General features: G+C 39.0%; 1 protein-coding gene across 4 annotated transcripts in view; it reads right to left on the bottom strand.

Annotated features, from left to right (window-relative positions):
* Positions 1 to 3084: 3084 nt before the first annotated feature.
* ST18 (ST18 C2H2C-type zinc finger transcription factor) overlaps positions 3085 to 22219 on the bottom strand; it is a 49002-nt gene continuing 29867 nt past the window's right edge. For all 4 annotated transcript variants that reach the window (XM_035895873.1, XM_035895875.1, XM_035895874.1 and 1 more), the window contains 10 exons: positions 20672 to 20787; positions 17782 to 17844; positions 16925 to 16993; positions 11702 to 11764; positions 11525 to 11605; positions 10277 to 10498; positions 8171 to 8259; positions 6503 to 6606; positions 4024 to 4167; positions 3085 to 3225 (listed from right to left, as the gene is read on the bottom strand). In XM_035895873.1, coding sequence (XP_035751766.1) covers positions 3085 to 3225; positions 4024 to 4167; positions 6503 to 6606; positions 8171 to 8259; positions 10277 to 10498; positions 11525 to 11605; positions 11702 to 11764; positions 16925 to 16993; positions 17782 to 17844; positions 20672 to 20787 — 1092 coding nt within the window. The remainder of the gene's footprint in view (positions 3226 to 4023; positions 4168 to 6502; positions 6607 to 8170; positions 8260 to 10276; positions 10499 to 11524; positions 11606 to 11701; positions 11765 to 16924; positions 16994 to 17781; positions 17845 to 20671; positions 20788 to 22219) is intronic.

Below are 22219 nucleotides of genomic sequence, written 5' to 3'. Positions count from 1 at the left end.
CACACAAATAATTGCCAGCTACTTTATGGGCTTTACATTTACCTTATTTTCTAAATGAAATTTATTCTTGGTCTATTCATGGGAAGTTGGAATCTGAGACAAGAAATGTTCCTGAAGCCATTAGCATGCATCCTAAATAAAACTGGCCTGTTTTCGCTACAATGAGCAGTGAAAAAAAATCCATTAGATACTGGAAATATTGTCTTTCTAAAACCAGCAGATTTTTATTTGTGCAACGTCTAAGCACTGCAAATCTCAGAAAATTGCACTGGAACAGTGGGCGTTTCCAAACTGCTGGAAACTTTACAATGGCTTTTATGTTTAAACATCATTTAGCAGCTGTTAAAGGTCAGCACAAATCCTGTACTTTATCAGTATAAATGAAGTCTACAACTGCCAAGAAAAGAATGCATTAAATAATGCAGTGATTATGGTCTTGATTTTTTTTTCTTTTAGAAGTGAAAAGGACCTCTTCAGCAGTTCAAATTTTCTCCTCCTTGTTTCAAGTTGACAAAGTAAAACACTAATTAAATTATTTATAGCAGAAATGTACTTAGGGGGATGACACATTTTGTACACAAAGCAAATAAAACACCTGACACATGGTATAGTGCCAGGTGCAGTTAAGAAAGTGTAATACAAGTCCACATCTAGAAGCTAAAAAAACCCAACAAAGTTGCTGCAATGTTTCATTATCAATTTTATTTCCTACCATACACCAAATGTACAGCACAGAACACAATTTTGTTGTTTTGATGTAAGAAATATTAATTGTATGAAGAAACAGTATACAAACTACTCCAAATTAAAAAATGCATACATCATTGCTTTTTACAAAAGGTCTAATTTACAGTTTAGCTCATCAATGCATTTAAACACAAAAAAAGAAAAACAAAAAGAAAAAAAATCAGTGCACGTTACAAAACACATCAAGTACAAGGGAGGCAAATAAATACAAACATACTTCACAGAACATCCTGAGCAAACAACCAAACACAGATAAATTAACCTGAAGCCATAGTAAATCATAATAATAAATACATAGGTCAGTAAGAGATTTTTTTTTACTTAAATAAAATATATAACAAATTTGTTAAAATATTTAGTAAATTAAATTTTAGTCTTTGTAATGAGTGAACTCATTTCGTATGCATTTAACAAGCATAACAAATGCTTGCTTTTTGTTTTTTTAGCAAGAACAATAACTTTGATAGCAAATTTTTGTTTGGTGTCCTCCTATTTATATCAGACAGCACATATGGTAGCTTTTGAAAAATTGATTTAAAAATAAACACAGCTCCTAAGAACATACATTTTCCCCTCTCTAAACTAAGATCGGAGAGTTGAATCAACCCTCAAACAAAAAGCAAGCCCCACCTAATGCAGAACAGTGACCACAGTGCATGAGAGTTGAATCACTTTTGAATAGTACTTTTGTGCAGGAACAGTAATAATATAATTGTATATGTCAAGCCTGTGAATGTCATCATATTCAATCTAAATATAAATGAGGCTAATAAAAATAAACACTTTCATCATAGCACGGAAAAATTAAACGCACGCTAGATCCATGTATACATTTACACTGAGGCACATATGCACGTGAGGTGTGTGTGCATACAAAAAAGGCAGTTTAGCTGGTTGTTTATACCTTTTTCTTAAAAAAAATAAATATAAAAAAAACTTTTGAAACAATGCTTAATTACTTACAATCCCTGAAATAGACATTGCCTCTGTTATAGCAACCGCTAATTTCTGACAGATTCAGAAGTTCCACACCCAGGCTAACCAGATACCGAGGCGCACGCTGGCACCTCCACGCAAGTGCTCGTCTGTCCCCACCTCCGTCTGTCTGTCCGCTCTGTAGCACTTGGTACCCTACTGAAAGACTGGTAACGAATTTAGTATATCAGCCTAGTCTTAGTGAATAAGGATGGGAGAAACCAGTCACGGTGTTGCTGCCGTTCGTTCAAAGAGAAAAGCAACCACCGTTGCGCTGGAGTGGTATTATTCCCCTCCAGACCGCTGCCGTCTCAGCTGCCCTTAAGTTCAAACCAGTATTAAATGCCATTTCAGGGGAGATGTGTTCGATTCGTTATGTACAAAGCCTTCAGCCTGGGATGCGTTTGCGTTTTTCAAATCCAAATCCATAGCAATACTGGTCACTTGGTTAAAACCTCCGCGCCTCGTACTAAAAAAAGTACCAGTCCTATCAAATTACCCTTCTTGTTTAGAGATAATTGTCAATTCCCTCCATGAGCTAACTCTGAAAAAAACTGCAGTGGTAAAATAAATCTGAAGTTCTCTTGAAACATTTTAAATAATCATTCGCATAGGCTAAATCACACAGCCAAGTCAAGTGCTTTGCTGATTGCTATATTTCATTATTGCTAACGTATTCTTTAACACACTGTTTTCCAGCATACTGTGCTTTTAAGAGCCCAAGTCCCCCACTAGTGGGCACCATTTATCTTCTCATTCCATGCATCTTCACATCTCATGTTACCGCAAACCCATTTCTGATACAAAGCCATTATAAAAAAGCAGGATGTGAGGAAAATAAAACTAGAACCACGGTTCAGTCATTTGTTACTTTCATAGGTTTTTTTTCTTCCTGTACAAACCCAGCAAGTTATTTAATTTACAGTATAACTTTTCAGTCTATTTAAAATCCCGTTGGAAAATAAATTAATAAACACATTTGTAAAAATATGGCAGGCCGCAAAAATGCTGTTAAAAGATAAAAAAAAACCTCTTTGATTAGAAATAAATAAAAAATATAAAAAATAGTTGCACACACTTTTTACATTCACTTTACAAAAACTGAGTGCAAAAGAAGAAAAAAAAAGAAATTGTACTGAAATAAATACAATATACTAACAGAGTGCATTGCTGTTAATACAAATAGTCTGTTGTGGTTTTATTCTTTTTTTTTTTATGTCAGCTGGGAAAAAATTAGTGCAATGTTGCAATTGTAAATGCAGCATGGCAACCTACACCCCTTAGCAGTACATGAACTCCTAACAGATCCATCTGGAGTTTACTGCTGTTAAGTAATTTCTGTTGCCCAGCAGCTTTCACATCCTACACATGGATGCCCTTCACTGCCTGTTTGATACTTTCCAGCAGAGCTTTGCATTCGGGGGAATAGTCCCGTTCCAGATTGCTGTACATGTCTGTGAGTGTATTTACATATGCTTCGAAATTCTGCTCACTGATTGGCCCCTAAATGAAGACAAAACAGATTATAATTGTAGGAGAGAAAATTAAGGCCAAAAAACCCCAAACACCCAACCCCAAAGCATGGAAAAGCAGCGATATGGCAACCGGGGAGAAGTCGTAAGCAGGGCAGACATCCAAATTAATGGAGGGCTTGTAGAAATGAACGGAGTTGCATATGCCGGGGGAAGGACACAGCCAGGCAGGAAAAGGGGTTGAAGATATTATTGCTGGTGTAACTTCCTTTTTTACTGTGGCCTGTTTGGTCCTGGGATTGTGGCTGACATCCCCGTAACTGTCCTCACCTGATCTCCTCAGACTGGGAAAGGGGACTGTAACTCTGGAGAGCCAAGTACCTTTGTGGATTTGGCCTGCGTTTGCAAGTTAAGACATCAAGGATGTGGAGTTTTTGAGAAGAGAGAGTTTTGCTGGCTCTAGAAAAATCACCTGTATGAAACAGGTTAAAGTTTTGACCTAGGAGCACAGTAAAGACGTGTTCTCGGTGTGAAATTTTCACTCTTTGTGCAGGGTGGACGTTCAGGTTGGGAGGGAGGAGGGAAAAGCCTGCCCTGCACAGTGCGGTGCGGGGCGGAGACACCAGGGCTGGCTCAGTCCTAGAAGCGACTGTGCCTGCTATCACACAGATTTCATGATCCAGCATCTCTGCAAAGTAAATTAGGCTAAAAGAGCGCTCTCTGCTAATGCAGCTCCAGTGCTCCTGCTGGTCCCTGAGCTTGCTCATCTACTTCAAGTGCTGGCAAAACAGTCTCAAAGAAGGTGCAAAGCTGCTGGCTGTGGTCTTACCATCTGTGGAAGCTGAATGTCAGCGAGGCTGGAGATGAGGGCTTGGCTTAAGCCAGCTAACTCCTTCAGCAGGCTCTCATTGTTCTGCTCTATGAGTTTGTTCTCTTCTTCTATTGTTTTCAAATTGCTCTCCATAGATGTGATCTAAAAGACACAGGCAGGCACAAACTCACAGACAGACCCTTGGCAGCGTTGTAACCGCAGTTTGAACCCAAAATGGCAGTCACCTGATTGTGAGAGGGTCCACGAGAGATCTGAAACTCAGGTCCTAAGTTTATTTTAGGATAGACATAGCTGCTCCACAGAATATTCAGAGCAAGGAAGGGATTGCATTCACTCTGAACTGAAGGACTTTGCTGCTGGTTCATGGAGAAACCGTGTGGCAGAGAGGCACTGGAGGGTGCCCCGTGGCAGGAGGAGGGAACCGAGCTCAAGGGGGGAAGGTTGGTGTGGAGCTGGGATGGAGAGCGTGGCCGCAGGGCTGGCAGAGGGCAGGAGAAAGGAGGCTGATGTTTACATTGCTGTCCTGCTCTTACAGCATCCCTGCTGATCAACCACAATAGCAAGGGCACGGGGATTAGCTGTTGTGCTACTTCCCTGCCCCGCTCCTGGGTGGAGGGTAGAGCTGTGGCCTGGCTGGGATTAGAATCAGGGTTAGAGCTGGAAACAATAAGAGAAAAATAGAGTGGAAGAGAAATTGAGAGGTTGAGCACATAACTATCATCGCGAAGATGATCTCCAACCAACAGAATGGAAATGAGGGGTTTGGAAAGAGCAGGAAAAATCATCTGAGGTAGCAAAATGGTATCTTTTTAGCGTGAGAGCGCTGGGAATATTCTCAGCCATGAAGGTTTATATGTCAAAAGCAGTGCTGAAAAACTGAAGGCAGCAACGGCAGGGCCTGGTTCCCTGCTGCCCATCTCCTTGCCCCACAGCGGGCAGCAGGGCAGCAGGGCAGGGCAGCACCAAGGGCTGCCACCCCTCTGCCAGCCAGGGCTCTGCATGGCGGGGAGTGATAGGGTCATGTCCATCGTCGTTATGCCCACCCTCTCCTCATCAGGATGCACATCTCTGCACTACTTTAATGTCTCTTGCTGTGGCCATGCCACTTCCCTTCCTCACACACCGTCACACATCAAAACCATTCCCAGGGGGAGGAACCCCTTTTTGCCTGCCTGCGATCTACTACAGCCTCTCCTCTGGAGGGTGCTCACAGCAGCCTAACGCCTGCCTGGACTAGACTAAAAGGAAACAGAGCAAGACATGTAGGGGACGTGTTGCTTCAGCTGTAGTTCAGTTCAGGCTTTGCTGGTCAGACTGCCTTCACCGGGGAGCAAGTCTGAAGAGAAGAAATCTGACTGCATAAATTGGGTGGTCTCTGTGCAAACAGCACAGGGATCACCAGAGAGAACTGAAATATGTGTCCTGAGACCCTGACCACCCCCCCCACCCCCCCCACCTTTGCAATTTGGGATGGATATCCCCACAACCTTTGCAATGTGAAGCCGGATCATTTAGATCGAGCTCAGGTGGCATGAAGTTCACCCTTATATAGACCCTACACACGGTGGTTGTTACAAAAGCAGCATGAATCAACAACATACACTCCAGTGTGGTACAAACACAGAGGGGTATAGTTACACTGAGTTTGTTTTAGATCAGTTTAGACTTCTATTCAGTTCCCAGATCTCATTTAGGAACTTTTTTCTTGGACTCTTATTCCTAAAATATCAAGCAAGCTTCTGTTCTTGCTTTTACCTAGTCTGGCCAGGTGAACTCCCAGGTGCATATAGGAGTGTCTGTAGGGATGAACATATTCAGCTAACTACATAGAACCACTATCAGCGTCTTAAAGCCAATTTAATCTCTCCAATATATAAAAGAATGAAAGCAAAGGACTCTTTTCCATAGATCCCGTCAAACTCATCTGTTACACAAATTAGCAAAAGGCATCCATTCTTTACCAGGTGTTGCCTGGAGGCAAAACTCAAACTATTTGAATAACTGACAGTAGGTGAACTGAACTAGGGAGATTTCCTTAGGTACACAGAAGAACCAAGTCACCTCGCATTAGGAGTTAGAGTGTGTTGGTGAGAGGCAATATCCTCCCTAAAAACCACAGTCATGGGATTCTGCACAGTTTGGTCAACAGAGTTTCGGTCAACAAAGGCAAATCAATGTTTTGTTTGGTAAACACGTTTTTGCTGCTTGTCAAGATTAGCTCCAAACTGCCCTGAATTTGTCATTCACCAGATCTTTAAGACAATACCTAGGAATCTGCTGTTTATTTACAGAAAACAAAGACAAATTTCACAAAAAAGGGTGTAGGATTTCGGTACTTTTAAGTGCCACAGAGTGATGGGAAAACAGGTGCATAGGAGACTAACTGTTTAAACATAGTGTTTACATAGCATTTGATTTATTTATTGTGCTTAAACAGAGCATGAGAAAAGGTAAAGCTTTCAAGTCGATGTCATACCTGGGTTTGAAGTTTCATCATGTCAGCTTCAATTTTAAGATTAGATTCATTCAGTTCTTTTATTTCCTCATCCAAGTGTCTGATTTCTTCATCACTCTCAATACCTGCAAATAGTTGAAAATACCAATATCAGATTTAAAGTGTCCACATGTAAATGGGTGTATGAGTAACAAGCTGCATTACCTGCTACTGAACAAGAGGAAGATAACAAGCTTTTGATCAAATGATTGATCCTTAAATTGCCTCTTACTTTGCTTTCACTGTCAAAATTGTTTCCTAGCTGTAAAACATCTATATGGGCTGAAACATAGAAGGGGCTTTCTGAGTCTTTGCGCAATTCTTTTTTCCAGTGCAACATGCAGCTAAAAGCTGGAGGGTACAGAAAGGAAAAATCGCCCAGAAAGAGGAAAGTTTATCATAAAACATGAAGGGGTATTTACAATGGGGTTTTTTGCCATTTTAAAAGAAACGTAACAGCAACCCTTTGGTTTTGCAGGGAGCACCCCAGGGCAACATCTCCACTAGTATAATTGCTGACTTTAGTAAGCTCATCTGTACCTGCTTCTAATCTTCCAAGAAGTTCTGTGGGGGCAAATCTCTGTGCAGAATAACTTCAAGCAGCACAGCCTCACTTACATGTGTTATATAGTGAAATTTAAATAACAGCGAAAGGAAAATTTTCAGAAAGCTGAGAAACATTACAGGAAAAATAAAAAAGGAAGGAAGTCTTTTACATTCCCACAAGTTATATAGCAAAGAAAAAAAAAATCAGGTCTTTAATGAAAGCCTTGTCCTGTAAAATACTGAGCAGCTACAGCTGCTGGCAGTACATAGGATCATAGAATCGTCTAGGTTGGAAAAGACCTTTAAGATCATCAAGTCCAACTGTTAAGATAATCATGTTCCTCTTTCTACTTAGAATCACTCTGAGACCAACTCTGCCCAGTGATTTGTGCCACTGTTGTTACTGCTTTAAAACCTAGAGCCCTGAGCTGAGTCTACTGGGAAGCCAGCCTGGGAAACCTGTAAACACCAGTCTCTGCCCCAATGAAAACATGGACACGTGGAAGCAAACGTGTTTGCCCAGCGTAGCACAACTGTTTTTCTCAGCAGCCGGAGGCATAAAGACTAAGTTCCCTGAATCCTGGCTCAACGCCCAACTTCTTAAAGCATGTGGTATAAGAAAGGAGACTTCTACATATTTCCCCCTATAACTAGTTGGTAATTGTTTCTTTACACTCGGGTTAGCAAAATTGTCCAACTACTGCACGGATACTAAACCATGTAGCATTCAAGTTAGGGAGAGGAGTCCAGTTCTGCGTTCAATATTTTTCCCTTCTTACCTTAGTCATCAGATAGCTAAGTCCTCCTGATCTGTAACTAATAATTTGTTAGTAATAACAATATTGAAAGCAATCTCCAAATCAAAAAATAATGCTCTGAGACAAGATGAGAGCATACTCTCCATGTTGAGTTATCATGATGTAAATGAGAATAATTTTGTAATCTCTTATGCAAAGATTTTTGTTATTCAAGATTTGTTATTGCTAGAGACAACTGAAAGGAGTGAGAAATAATGCCAGAATGGCATAAAGGAGCATAAGTATAAATGGGAGTCAGGGCCCTTCTGTCTAAATAGATGTCATCATCTTTTACAAATCTCCTTACCACCGCTTGCTTTAAGCTTGATAGTCATTAATTCTTCCGAAATTTTGCCCTTTTTTATGGCTTGTGCATTCAGAGGACAACCAGACAGGCTGAAACAGATAGGGAAAAAAACATTAGCACCCACTTGAAAATGACAACAATCCTTTCAGGCAATATTATCATGCACTTGGACCGACCTCTGTACCTAAGGTCACATCAGTATCTCCAATATAGCACAGCTTTGGGGAATGACATAACTCATAAAGAGCCATTTAACTGTATATTCCAGCTTGAAAATTGGCGCAAAAATCTCAACCTATAAGTAAACAACTCTTAAGCATATTTCAGAACAATCAAACTAGCAGTAGCAGCTACTGTTAATTGATGTGAAGATGCATTTACAGGATTCTTGAAGTTCCAAAACTTATAAATAAAAAGTCTCTATTGTTTTTACTGAGGGCTTGTGCTCCAGAGGAGAGGAGCAGTGTGGTCCTTTAAGATGGCAAGTTTACTGTCCTAAAAACCAATTAGTTAATGGGATGATTTCTGTGGTGCACAACTATTGTATCATTTTGTTAATACATAATAATGATCAATACAATAATAACTCTGGATATACCTTATAGACTGTAATAGCTTTTTTGAATGGTTCTATTATATAGTCAGTTTGCTTTTTAACCACTGTTCACCACATTAAATTACATTTTGCTATTTCAAACCTCACAATTTCATCAGCTGGTAATTATCTGAGGCAATTTTTATAGCCCACTAAAGGGCTAAGATGAATTGCACTGTCTTAATACTATCTTTATAAATAACAAAGAAGAAATACCCATATGCTGAACAACTGGCAGAAGGATTTGTATTCAGATGTAGCCAAGTAAGGAGTGAAGGAAAATTTTGTTCCACAGGAAAATGGTTGATTTTTGTGTGTGTGTAAAAATTAAAAACAAAAATCCTAACAGACTTGGTGTTTCCACATGGGGGAAAAAAAAAAAAAAAGCTATAGAGGAAAAGATGCTAGTTTTCCAGTTCTAAAATGATGCTTAATATCTCTGCCCAGAGCAGATAACTGGAAGAATGTCTCAAAGCCATGGGTTACATGTTGGGTTTCAAATGTCTTAGGAAAGGGTATCATATCAGAAAGCTGTATTTACTACCTCATTTTATCTAATGTGATCTTGAGTGCGATCCAGCCTTGTGTAAGGACAGAAATCATCTGTAGTATGAGTTGCAACCAGCTAACATACTATTTGTGTTATTTGCTTAATTACCCCCAATTTACAGTAGTGCCCTAATATAAAGACTTTAACACGGGGTGTAGAACATAAAGTTAGGGTAACAGTGGACTCTCAATTTGTTCAAACACCGTGGACATTCTTGTATTGAAGAAGTCGGTTCAGAGTGTTAGAAAGAAAGCAAAGAAGGTACAGAATATAGACTTAATGCCTATTACAGACAGAAGTCCAAACTTTGCCAGGTATTAATTCAGATTCTATAGCCAGATTCTTTGAGTAATATTGATTGAACACTGTCAAATTATACTAGCGATATATAAAATCATAGTGTTAATTGTTACTGCTTATATGTGTGATTCCTGCTTTGTAAGGACAGTTTTCTTTGAAAATTGTTATAACTTCAAACTTGTGTAATCTGTATGAGTTCTACATATTTACTTTTTTTTGTGTGGTTCTAGCTATTTAAACATAAAGTTTATGAAAACAGCTTTTCCACGGGTAGAAAGATGAAATGAATGCAGCCATTGCTCTTGCTAAATCTTTTCAGGTGACATTTCAATGATATTTGCATTTTCTGTGAAAGATATACAGATACAACTCCCTGTTTGCCTAGGAAAGAACTCTATTACATTTTAAACCATATAGAAACTGTGCTAATCTGAAGAAAAGACCTTGGAAATTCACACTGCAATGGGAACATAGAAAAAGAGTAAAAAGTTGATCCCAGTTCTCTGAAAGTTATTCTGATCCATATTACTTCAGCTGCAATGTAAACTATGTTGTTACTTAAAAGACTTCAGCACAATTTATTCAGACTGTAACCTCACATGTTGCCAATTCAACAGTGGAACGTTAAGGAAAAATAAAAAGAGAAAACACAAAGTTATACCTTCTGTGGGTGACAAAAACATTATTAACATGACCCAGCCCGTTGCAGCCTGGCAAAGGACAGTGTGGCAGCTCTTGTTTGTTCAGTTTCCAGGATAGTGAAGACCCATTGACGGGACTCTCCTTCTGTCTCTTGGCAGCCAAAGGACAACCAGAAGCAGTGCGATGAGAAGTGTATTTACCTGATATGTGACCTTGGCCATCACAGCCTATCACTGGGCATCTACAGAAACACAGCAAAAGAACCCCCGTTTTCACTGGAGAGAGCAGGCGAAGACAGTCTCAAGAAAGTCCGAGAAAATAATTCCAGCTGCCTGTGCCACTTTGCATTAATGGATTAAGACTCGGTCCCCGCAGGCACGCTGTACCTGAGCCTCTAATTCACGCCAAGATGAGTTATGGGGGTTCAGCTGATTTTAAGATTAGGCAATTTAAAATACAGCCATACAGCATAAGAAACTAAAACATTCATTTAGATAGTATTTTGCCAGAAAAGAAAATTAAAATTCTATCACAGACAATAAATCACATGTCTACAAGCGTATGGAAAGTCAACATTCTCTCCTCTCTATCCAGGTTTCTGGCATGAAGCAGAGGGTGGGTTGCTGTACCTGGAAAACTTGTATCATCTCATGCAAATACTTGTAAAAAAAGATTTGGGATTTTTTTGCACTGCTCTGTCAGTGTTATGCAGCCTCTCATGTATCATTAGCGAGTATTAAGAACAACAGTGCATGCAACTAAATCTTCGTATCCATATTCTGGCAGTTATGTGCTTTCAAGTCAGGAATGTAGTGAGTCTCTACGAGTTTCCAGTTGTCACTTTAAGTGAAATTTTAATTTATTTATAGAGGAAAGACATGAGATATATTTAAGTTCTCTGGGACATATTTTTAAGGTGTCACTCTGATTTAATTAGCTGACACATTAAGATTTCACTACAGGCAGAAATAATTTGTTTTCTTTCATTTTGCCAAATTTTCCAACCAAGTGGCACTTCCATAGCACTGTTTAAAATAATTGGACCACTGCAAGCAGATACAGCAATCCTTCCTCGCTGTTCAGGCTCCAAGGTGATGGACTCCACCAGCTTTGCTAGAAGCAGAAACACTTGGTTTGACTCCAGCTCCAGGCCATATCCTCCTGTGGCTCAGATTATCTGGGGCGTCTCTTATGATGCCTCAAGTCCCGAGCTCTTACGGGCTTCTCCCCCCCTTCACTGGTGGTAGACCTCTGCTTTTGTACTCACTTAAGTTCAGGGTCTTCTTTTTCTTCCTTGGTAGGAGTCACTTTGATACCTCCTTTCCTGGCACGAGGACAACCAGATAAGCTGAAAGAAGCACACAGAAGAAAAGCCACCTCTTTCTGCTGCTGCTTGCCAAGAACCCCGAGCGCTGCAGCCCCGTGCAATTGGGGCGGTTGTTACCTTCTGTGGGATGCATAGTTCCCTGTCACGTGGCCAGAGCCATCACAGCCAGGTGTTGGGCACCTATGGAATAATACAGGGAGCTTTCAAAATACGGCTTCAAAGGTACACAGTAAATAACGTGTACATTCTACATTTTGTCTAGGGTGGAAGAAAGAACAGCAGAGCTTTTCTTGAATAATTAAAACTAATTCTTGCTGTTTTGTTTTTTTTTTAAATGAGCAGACTCCTTTCATATTTCTTTTTTTTATAACAGAGTTTTGTAAGGAATGTGAAATACATTGCATATGATGCGTAGATTTAATTAGTTTATAACACTGTTTGCATTAAACATTTTTCCTTGTACAGGATCAACACTACAAAAAAAAAAAAAAAAAAAAAAAAAAAAAAAAAAAAAAAAGCAGCTTGATATAGATCTATTTGTAAATTTACTGTTATTTGTTTGTTTGTTATCCTTCTGATGTTTTCAGGTACAGCTATAAATAAGCACTTTGCCAGTATTTACAGAAGGGGAAACGGAAGCAGTGAAGCAGTTTTACTTTTGGGCATCAGTAGATGATAGCCAGAATTTGAATTTAATAATTTGTATTAGCACTGTAAGCATACAACAGGAACATATCTTTCTAGCACTGGTTTCAATTGGGTATTCAGCTCGGGAACTGGATTATGCTTATGTCTCATAGTTAAGGGGTTTCTCTGTGTGTGCAACAAACAAGCATTTCCAAGTATGAATGTTTAATACTAAAACATCCATACAATGAAAAGAAACAAACCTGCCTGTTACTGTGGTTTTGCCAGTGGTCTGGGAGGGTGGGTTTCTTGCTTGCTGGTCATACATGAAGAACGTGCTCCAAAAGCCCTCTGGAGTCAGTAGATCTTTCCACTGACTTCTGTGGGGTTTGGAGCAGGGCCTTAGTGGTAGCACCTCCCACCTCAGATGTTCAGGTTTTTTTATTTTTTTTTTTTTTTTATTTAAGGCTATTGTATTTCTCGTGTGGGTTATTCTTTTGGATTTTTAAAAGAAAAGAAACACACCTCAGCACACAAAGCAGCACAAACAAAAATATTTAGCTTTAAAAGTTGTGCCAGCCATGTCTATGTTTCTGTATTATACAGCACAAAGTTCTTATGTTAAACATCCCTAAGGGCCTTTTGGATGCTATGATTTTTACAGAGAATAAGACTTACAGGAAGAGTTGTGCCTAGTAATCTTGTAATGAACCATTAAGGAAACTTGCATTGTTCAATAATCTTAAGGGTCTCAGTTGTTACTGAATTTTCCTGAGGTGAGGAGATGGGAGATTTAATCTAGTCATTGGTAGGCTGACATGCAAAACACCTACAAATGTGATTGTAATATCACATCTGAGTGTGCAGGTGTATCTCTTCACAGAATATTTAAAACTATTTTTCTGTGAACAATTAATTTGTCAAAAATGTGATTTCTTTTGGACATGACCAAATTTATTCACTGATTCAAGTAGAATTCAGTAAATAATTTCAACTGAAGAAAGGGGAGACTTTTTTTTTTAAAGATAATGTCAAAACATTTCATGATGACATTTTCTGAACAAAATATTTTGGCAGAACGACATGCCTCACACTGACAGCAAAGGTAGAGTTGTGGGTTGCAGAGTGCCAGATATGCTTGACTGTGTAGAGCTAAATGTTGACCTGTCTGAGTGTGGGACAAGGACTGGGCACAATGTTATGTGGAGCGGGCAGCAAGGGCAGATGTCTGGAGAGTGTGAATGCTCACAAGTAAATCCAGAACACCTGCCAAATACTATGGGTATTAATTCTGGCTACTTGTTTTATCAGATGATGACAGATGGAAGAGCTGTCCGCATAGACTGGACGTGGATTTTAATTCAGTAAGAGCTCTTTGTGGGAGACATTCAGATCTTGATTCTGAGAGTCATGGACTTAAAAAAGACATTGAACTAAATTTCAATCTCCCCATTGGTATTTACTACTTCTGGCAGCAGTTAGATTTCACAATCGGATTAGAGTCTAAGGTAGTCTTGAGGTCATTGAAGATTTGAGGCTGAGGCATTATAAATACTGATGAAAATATAAGATGATATTTCAGGTGGACTACTGACAAATTAGTAAGAAGCTTCACTAGCAAGACTGCTAAACTTGACCACTGGGGTGGGTTTTTCCAAATATTGGTTATATCTTTGTATGGATTGTGAAATTCCACAATACAAGATACACCAACAATGTATTGCCTTACAGTCAGTAATAGTGTGGATCTTCATCAGCTTTTAACTGGCTGATGAGTTTGGACTGGTGCCCCAGCTTAGGGAGTCATCCTCTGGTTTGGATTCCTGTGCAGAGCCAAGAAAATCAGATTTACATTGGAGGGCCAGAGGCCTCAGGAGCTCAAGCTAAAAGATGTCAACTCTCAAGTTGGGTGTAGGTTACAGATTCTTTTACAATTCGTCAAGTTTGTTCTCCAAGAAGACAAATCTCTGTGATTTCACACAGAAATTCTTATAACTGTGCATTGAGTACCTGCTATTTTGTTCCCTTCTCTGACAGGGTTGCTTTACGGTTAAAGGTTGGACTCGATGATCTCAAAGGTCCTTTCCAACCAAAGTGATTCTATGATTCTATGATTTTATCTTTAGGTAAATGAACTACAACTGCACGTAAAATTGATACACTGAGCTGCAGATCTAGGAACATTTTTGCTACTTTTACTCCCTGGAAAGCTCACAGAGATGGTTGGATATGAACTTTATTTAAGGCAAACCCACAGAGGTCAGCTGAGAAAACTCTTGAATGAAATATGTCATGCTGCCTATGGAATAGTCATATGTATAAACATGTGAAACCTACCTAGAAGTACTGCCAGAATCTCTCTTAAAATTGACATAAAACCACTGAAACAACTTGTCTAAGGATAGGACTGACTACCTATTCCTTCAAGTTTCTGAACTGTAAGTAAATATATTTCTACAGTACTCTTTTAAAATTCCTTAAGTCTTGATAAGCAGCTCTTCAGTGAAATAGGATAATCAGTCATAATTCTCCCTCATAGCTTTAAAATCTGAGTCATCGTCAACTTTAGTATGTTTTAATTTGACCACCTTAGATTGCTCTATGCAAGCAAGAATCCTTAGATAAAAATTTCTTGAATCTGACTCAAAGGCTCACTTTCTGAACAGATCTTCCTTATTTCCAAACTGTAGATCACATGGAAGCCTTGTATCTTTGCTGGCTTAGAGTTTCATAATTAAAGCCAAAATCGTATCTTGATTCTGGCAAATTAAATGTGAATAACATTTGGAAAAAATACACAGCTTTTTCATATTCATGCTTAACTACATGAGGGTACTTTTGTGGCCTGATTCTATGAGCATTTATGTCCTCTGTTCACGTAGCAATTGTAAAATCAACTATTGATGCCACTGCAGTGTACAAGTGCAGGCATGATTGTGGATTTTGGCGTATGATTTCATTTAGCCAGTACTTATCAGAAGCAGAGGTTTGTTTAAAATTTCACCTGAAAAATGTTTGCAGGAAGCTAAAATAAGGTGGTACATTTGTGGAAAATAATTTTATTTAGCCCTTTTTCCTTTTGCAAATTGTCTGTGAACAGATTTTGATTTTTGCTCTTTTTCTAGTTAATTGAAATTAAATGCTAAGTGCGTTATGCAACATATTTCTGTCTGTGAAATGTTCATGAACTTTGACTTTGTCTTTCACAACTCACTTATTATACATGGCGTACAGTGTGCGGTTTGTCATTTAAGTCATATGCTGTTGCTCCTCTTTCCTTATGGCATGACCAAAACTCTAGAAGCTTTAGTGGAAAAATAACCATATTGATATGCAAATTTCCTTATTCACACATGAATATGGGGGGGGGACACGCTGCATGAGGAGCAACTATTCAAAATATTTGTGTGAGTGTCTATGTATGGCAGAAAGCCAATGAAAGCAGGGACAAATATATATGACTCAGCAAATGATTTCAAATTTGTCAGCATTTTCGCAAATCAGTTCCTTGCTTCTTGTGATGCTCTTTTTAAAACAAACTGAACCTAAATTTTATACCTCTGAGACTCAGCGATGAAAAAACTGAAGCATTGTGCCAGTGTGTCAGTTTACCTACTGACTTTGGGAACTGCTTTGAACAGTTGCCCATATAAATGGCCTTTCTTTACCATTTTGCTGCATCTCCAGCAGGTTCAACTCCATAGCTGCCATCAGCTCAGCATTTTGTTTATAATTCAAGTCATCGGAATAGAAGATGAGATCACTAACATTTGATCTGAAGAAGCTAACTTGTGACTAAACACCGAGTCAAGCCTAAATGTAGTCGCTCCTACTATTAATACCATTAGAACAGCATAATAGTGGCATGATCAGACTTTCTTTTCTTCTATCTGGACTAAGGATGAACCTAAAGGACAGAAAGGACAGTCACGGGATTCTCCCCTTTTTACACGCATTCATGAGTTTTTCCAAGCCATCTATTATGGGATCCAATTTACAAGTTGCAGAGGGAAAGCTATGAAAGAACTCTAATTATCCTTCCCTCTTCCCCACATCCTTATTGACAAAGCCAATTCAATAACTAGATGACTGGTTGCCAGTGCCTCTCTTGACTACAGATTTTTGAAATATTCATATGTCCCTATACATCTGTCTATATAGCAGAGCCTGCACAGTCCTTTTGTAAGTGACATTTCATGGTGAGAATTATGCCAGCACAAAATCATATGACTTGATGTCTGCTTCAGTGACATTAAACTCATAGTATATGGTAGTGAATGATAAAAAATTATTTGCAGGAGTTCTGATCTTGTTTTTAGATTTATTCTAAGTAGATTTATTTCTAACAAAAGAATTCTAATTTATTCTAACTGGATCAGACTGAGTTATTTGCCAGATCTCTCTTACATGTTTGATATTTTCTTTTTCTCTCTGATTCAGAAATACTGTGAGAGCAACATCTCTCCTAGTGTTTATAGTTTTTCCCCCACATCCTGATGAATTCATGAAAATGCAGGGGTACAAAAATGAAGAAAGAAAAATGGAGAAAACTAAACTCTATTTCACTCAAAAACTTTCAAACCAATTCACTTCAAATCTCGGACAAAGGTTTGACGTAACTCAGAGCAAGTCAAATGAACAGCTACATTAATGTAGGGAATGTGTTGATCAAGGATAAATAGCAATAACATTTGTGATATTATCAATACTTACTTAAGCTCCTGAGAGTTAGCAGCCATAAGGGACTTTAATGTCTTGTCAGCTAATGGGCACCCAGAAACACTGAAAAGGGAATGATGTGAAATGTCTTAGTAAAACAGCACATTTTTTTTCTTAAAACAGCAAGCTCCAGACAATCTATGACTTAGAATGAGAATAAAGAGATCCTCAAATATTTGCTTTTGGCAAAGGAGGAGCAGCCAATATCAGGCTGTAGTTCTTAAATTACCAGAAAGATACACAGTCAGGGCCAAAGGTTTCTAAGCCCCTGTAAAGCTTTCCATGGGAAGGCAGTAGTACACAGAGTCCTTCCTTTATTTTGCCTATGTGAAGGGCATCTGGTCCACGTGGCTGGCAAAAGGCAGAAACTTCTTCCATCCTGCTCCCAAAATAAAAGGCAGGAAATTATTGTTTCAGCCCCTAGGTTGACAGTAGGTTATTCTGAGGAAAATATTCAGCATCCTCAGATTATGTTAACAGATCTGTGAATTTCAAAGCCATCCATGGAGATAATCGGCAGAAACCTCATTAAAATCCATTGCAGCAGCATCTGTGCAGAGAGTGCTTGCACACTTAGGGAAATGAAAACTTCACTAAAGGACTTATCTACAGGTCTCAGCTAAGACATGCAGCTACAGTAATAAGCATCTGCTGCTTAACTCCATTCAGTCTACTGAGCCCAGAACTTCACAAAATATAACCAAACCAGGAAAACCAACCACATTTCTGTATGGAGTATTTTCTGCAAATTACTTTTGAATACTTATCTATGGTTAGTATAAAAATGTTCAAAGACAACAATAGCTAAAAGTAGCTCTATTTCCTGCTTGAGGCTTCCTGTTGTTTCTTACCTGCGGTGTGAGGCATAGTTTCCTGTTACGTGACCACTACCATCACATCCTGGAGTTGGACAGCTATGAAAAGAAGATGCAATGAGAAATTAGAGTATGTATAATACACCACAGAGCTCACCCTACCCCACAGTGAATTACGTAACGATCCTTAGGGCAATTGCATTCATCATTACTCATCTCAACACTATCATGACACTACAGAAAACTAGAAAATCTTACACGATGCTTCTAGCTTTCAGTTGTTGCTTGAAGCACAGATGGAAAAAGTTTTCCTACTTCCACCATGAAAATGAGTCAAAACCTTATTTTTGTAATCTATATAATGTGAAACAGCCATGTTTTGCATAGATTTTTTGGTTACGACTTGGGTTCTTAAAAGGAGAGTTTCATTAGTGGTACCAAATTTTGACAATTCATAAATATTCGGGAAGAAGTTTCTGATCTGACCTCTTGTATAACACAGACCAGACAACAGTAATATTCTAAATATTTCCCTCAAATTCTGATTCAAATAAGGCACTTTCTTTAGAAATACATCCAATCTTTATTTGCTGAGGTAAGTGAAAAATTAAGTGTTTGGTTGGTTGCAAAACAGAAAGCACATCGAGCTCACACAGCTGAAGTTCAGAATGAGCACAAAAGTTTCCCAAAGTGTTTCTCAGCTGAACTGAGAAGTGGTACAAAGGTGGTGCACATTTAGCACTACAAATATGCCCCTTTATGCCATGAGATGGAGGTATATTTGATCTGGAGAAGACGTTATAGCTTCTGTTTTTCCTCAGCCCATCTTCAGTCATAGCACTGAGCTCATTTATCAAATTGGGACACAGTCCCCTGCAAGAGGGCAAAGATATCAGGAAATGCAATTGTGCATGGAAGGGGAGGGGGAAGTGAATTAAGTACACCTTTCTACAGTATTTTGCAACACTAACACCAACCCTTCAGAGTCACCTTGTAAAGGGCTGTATCTTCTTTCACTGGGCCCATGGATAAGAAGGGCAAGCAGAAACTGGACAAAAACTTTTAGCTGGTGCTGCATAGTGATGAGTAAAGGGTACCTGAGATCCTCACCTGGCTATTTTCTTTGAGCTGGCAGAGTGCTAGGAATTTTTTCAAATCTGTAAAGAAGCCTTAGGAAGACATCAGCCTCATTTTCACAGCCCAGTTCAACCTGAGCAATGCAGTTGTGGGCAAAAGAATTAAGGTGGAAAAATAGAAAGCAGAGGTGGTATTTATAGATTAATTCACTGCAACCGAGCTAACCATGTCAGAAATTTTTTTTCTGCAAGTGCTTATGTCATTTTAAAAACTTCCTCATGATGGAGCCACCTGTATTGAATTGTTCTGCACATGTTCGAAGCAAAATGGGATCACAGAAATGCAGTTTGCTCCCTATATTACCTATAGATTCTTCCCATAAATTAAAACTATTTCTTATTTTATTTTCTGGACAGCTACAGTTTAGATGCCTTTTTTACTCACTGTTTGAAAATAGTACAGTAAAACCACTGTAAGCTGATCATTGCACTTGTAAATACTCTAGGAATTATTATTTAGGAGAGTAAAAAAGTATTTTGCAAACATCTCAAAACAGGTCAATATCACAAAGGAATAAATATTACAAAAGAAAAGCCATTAGTCTTCAGGAAATAAACTGTCAGTGATTTTTGTATGCATTTGTTTTAGAAGAGGCAGAGTAAACCTGACCTGTAGCAATTTAGGTCATGAACTACAACTGCAGATATAATGTGGAGAGTAGACAACATGCAGACTGCGCGGCATGAGGGGAAAGAATCACTCTTCACAGCAGCTTGCCCCAGGGAAATGTAATTTCTAGAGACAGAGGCGGATCTAACTGATTCAGTGCCACTGAGTCTGGGGAGCAGGACACAAGGTGACGGGATGCGACTAATTTATTTATGGGTGAGCCTGCAGTGATACGTTATAGGCTATCATCGCTAAGCGATACGGAGTGTACTTATCTAGAGAGACCTACTCTGGCTTGGGACAGAAAGAAAAGTCCTAGTAGACTATTACAATGAAAACAGTATTGATATCAAAATGGTGTTGACATGAAGAGCCTAGATGAGATTATAAAAAGTGACTGGTGTTATGAGTTGGTTGGGACGATTTTACTGGAAGGATTCTAAACTGAAACAAGCTGCTGCATGCAGAAAGATTTAGCAGAATTATCCAGTTTTCTTTGCAGTTTTAAATAGTAAAGTTTTGGAGCTTAAGGCAGAGCAAGTGAGTCTCTGTACTTGGGAAACGAGGGTATTAGCCTATTCTCCCAGAGTGTGAATTTGTGCATCCACTGGATTTTCAGCAGGGCAGAATAACTAACTCTGCTTTGAAGGAAGCAGATGAAGGTCTTAAAAATAGATTTGGTACAGGTTGGAAAACCCTGGGGCAGCTCCTGTCTTGTGTTTTATCTTTTTATGAACTTTGCCTGTTTCCTATCTTGAGAAATCCCCAGCACTTCTCCACAAACTCTCAACAGTGGATCTATAATGATGATTGTTCAAATAAAGTTTATTTAATTATCTAAGCATTATCACAGCCAATCTGTAGCACACTGGAACCTGTGTGGTTTGTAGGAGGAGCTGTTGCCCATTTGTTACCTATCTGTCTGAGGAATAAGGAGTGATACCCAGTATAACAGTCATGGGTCCGTCCAGACGCCCAGGCTTACCCTGGCTTGTCTCAGTTCCAAATCTCACGTCTACTCAGTTGCATAGACACAACAGGGGACTAACTACCCTCAGTGAACTGTCATGGAAGTCTCCCTGCTCAGCTCCTGCAAATCTACTCCAAACCAGCACTCAGAACAGTGTCGTAGTCAGTCTTTAGCAGGGCAGAGGAAAACATGGTGTTTTTTGAGACTCACGTGATGAGTTCCTTTTTGAGATCTCTTGAATGGAGCTTGGGTTTAGGACTTGGTATTGAGACATCTCCTGGATACTTCTTTTCCTCCATGTTTTCCGGAGAGGTCACTGCATCTTTCTGAAATATTAGATGAGAATGTGACAAAAGGAAGGTTTCAGTCGTCAAGGCCCCTCACATATACAACAAATAACTTGCTCTGGCAAGAAGAGAATCTCTTGGAAAACATTAAAATAAAAAGACTTAAGAAATGATGGAGAGAGATGAAGAAAGTTTAGTACATCATAATTTCACGACCTAATAGGTAGACTTTTAAAAATATTGAACTGTATAATGGTGGAAATATTTCTGAAGGGTGTTACTGTTTTAAGCTGTACATAGGGAATATTTGGTTTAGACCAAAGAAAGATACACAGAGAAAATAAAAGCAGTTGTTGAATATATAGAGCCAAACAAGACTTCAGCTAGTATGTTATTTTTTTTGCGCAAGTACATGAGGTTTGTATAGAGTTGAAGTGAGTAACATTGTGCTATCAATTAAAAAATTACGATCATAAATTAAAAAACCCTATTGTACATAAACATATGTAAATGCAAAGCTTTTTAGAATTTAATGATGCGTTATCTTATTCAAAGAGCAGATTCTTGTTAAAATAAAAATCACAAGAACAAAAACACTTTGAAATTTTATTCATAGCAGGCTGCTAAGTGTAGTTCTTGATTTCACTGCTACAGCGCTGTTTGATGGGAGATATGGAACTATAAGTATTCACTCCCTTGGGAAGACATTTTTGAAATCTGGATTCCTGAAAGGAAATTACATTTCTGTTTTCTGAAAAATTTTCTTTGATAACTTCAAAATAGCTTGGTTTATACTGTTTTGAGAATCAATGCCTTCAACTTTTATTATTTTTATGAAGGATCCGTTTCTAGAGGGATGCTCTGTGGATACTGTATCATTCAAGAATTCTCCAAAGTGCATAGCATCAATTATCAAATCTGTATTAATCCCTTCTGGGGCTTCATGTTGGTTTTGTGACTCCTTTCCAATACTCAGGTAGGCATCGCCCAGAGATTGCTGTCTGTAGGAGTGGAAACTGCTGCCTGTGGTTGAGGGGAGAAGCTCCCAGCTCCTGCTAAACTCACAGGGCTGGTGCCATAGATGCTCTGGGCTTGTGCAGCTGAGGAACGTGCCAGGACAGAGGGGCAGGGATGTCTGCAGAGCTGTTAACACAGAGCGGAGGGCTGAGGAGAATCTGGACTGAAAATGGAGATTGTGCCTAACGGGACTTGTAAGCACTGCGGGGGTGTTTCTTCTGATAAAGCTTCCATATGGTCCTCAATTCTGGCAGCTCATCTTTGCCTGTTTGGAGACTGGATCCTCAATATGACTTCCTTCTGCTTTCTGGTACCGGCTACCTACTGCCTACTGAAACTCACGCTACACATACATATAGAAACCATGCCATATTATTGCTATATCAATTACTACTGATTTTTGCAACCACATTTGTGGGGTTAGTTTTTCTCGGAATAATCTCATCTCTACAAA

Source organism: Egretta garzetta, unplaced genomic scaffold (assembly GCF_000687185.1).
Source record: "Egretta garzetta isolate BGI_Z169 unplaced genomic scaffold, ASM68718v1 scaffold36, whole genome shotgun sequence".
In the NCBI taxonomy this organism is placed as follows: Eukaryota; Metazoa; Chordata; class Aves; order Pelecaniformes; family Ardeidae; genus Egretta; species Egretta garzetta.
This window is presented reverse-complemented; position numbering and strand designations above follow the sequence as displayed.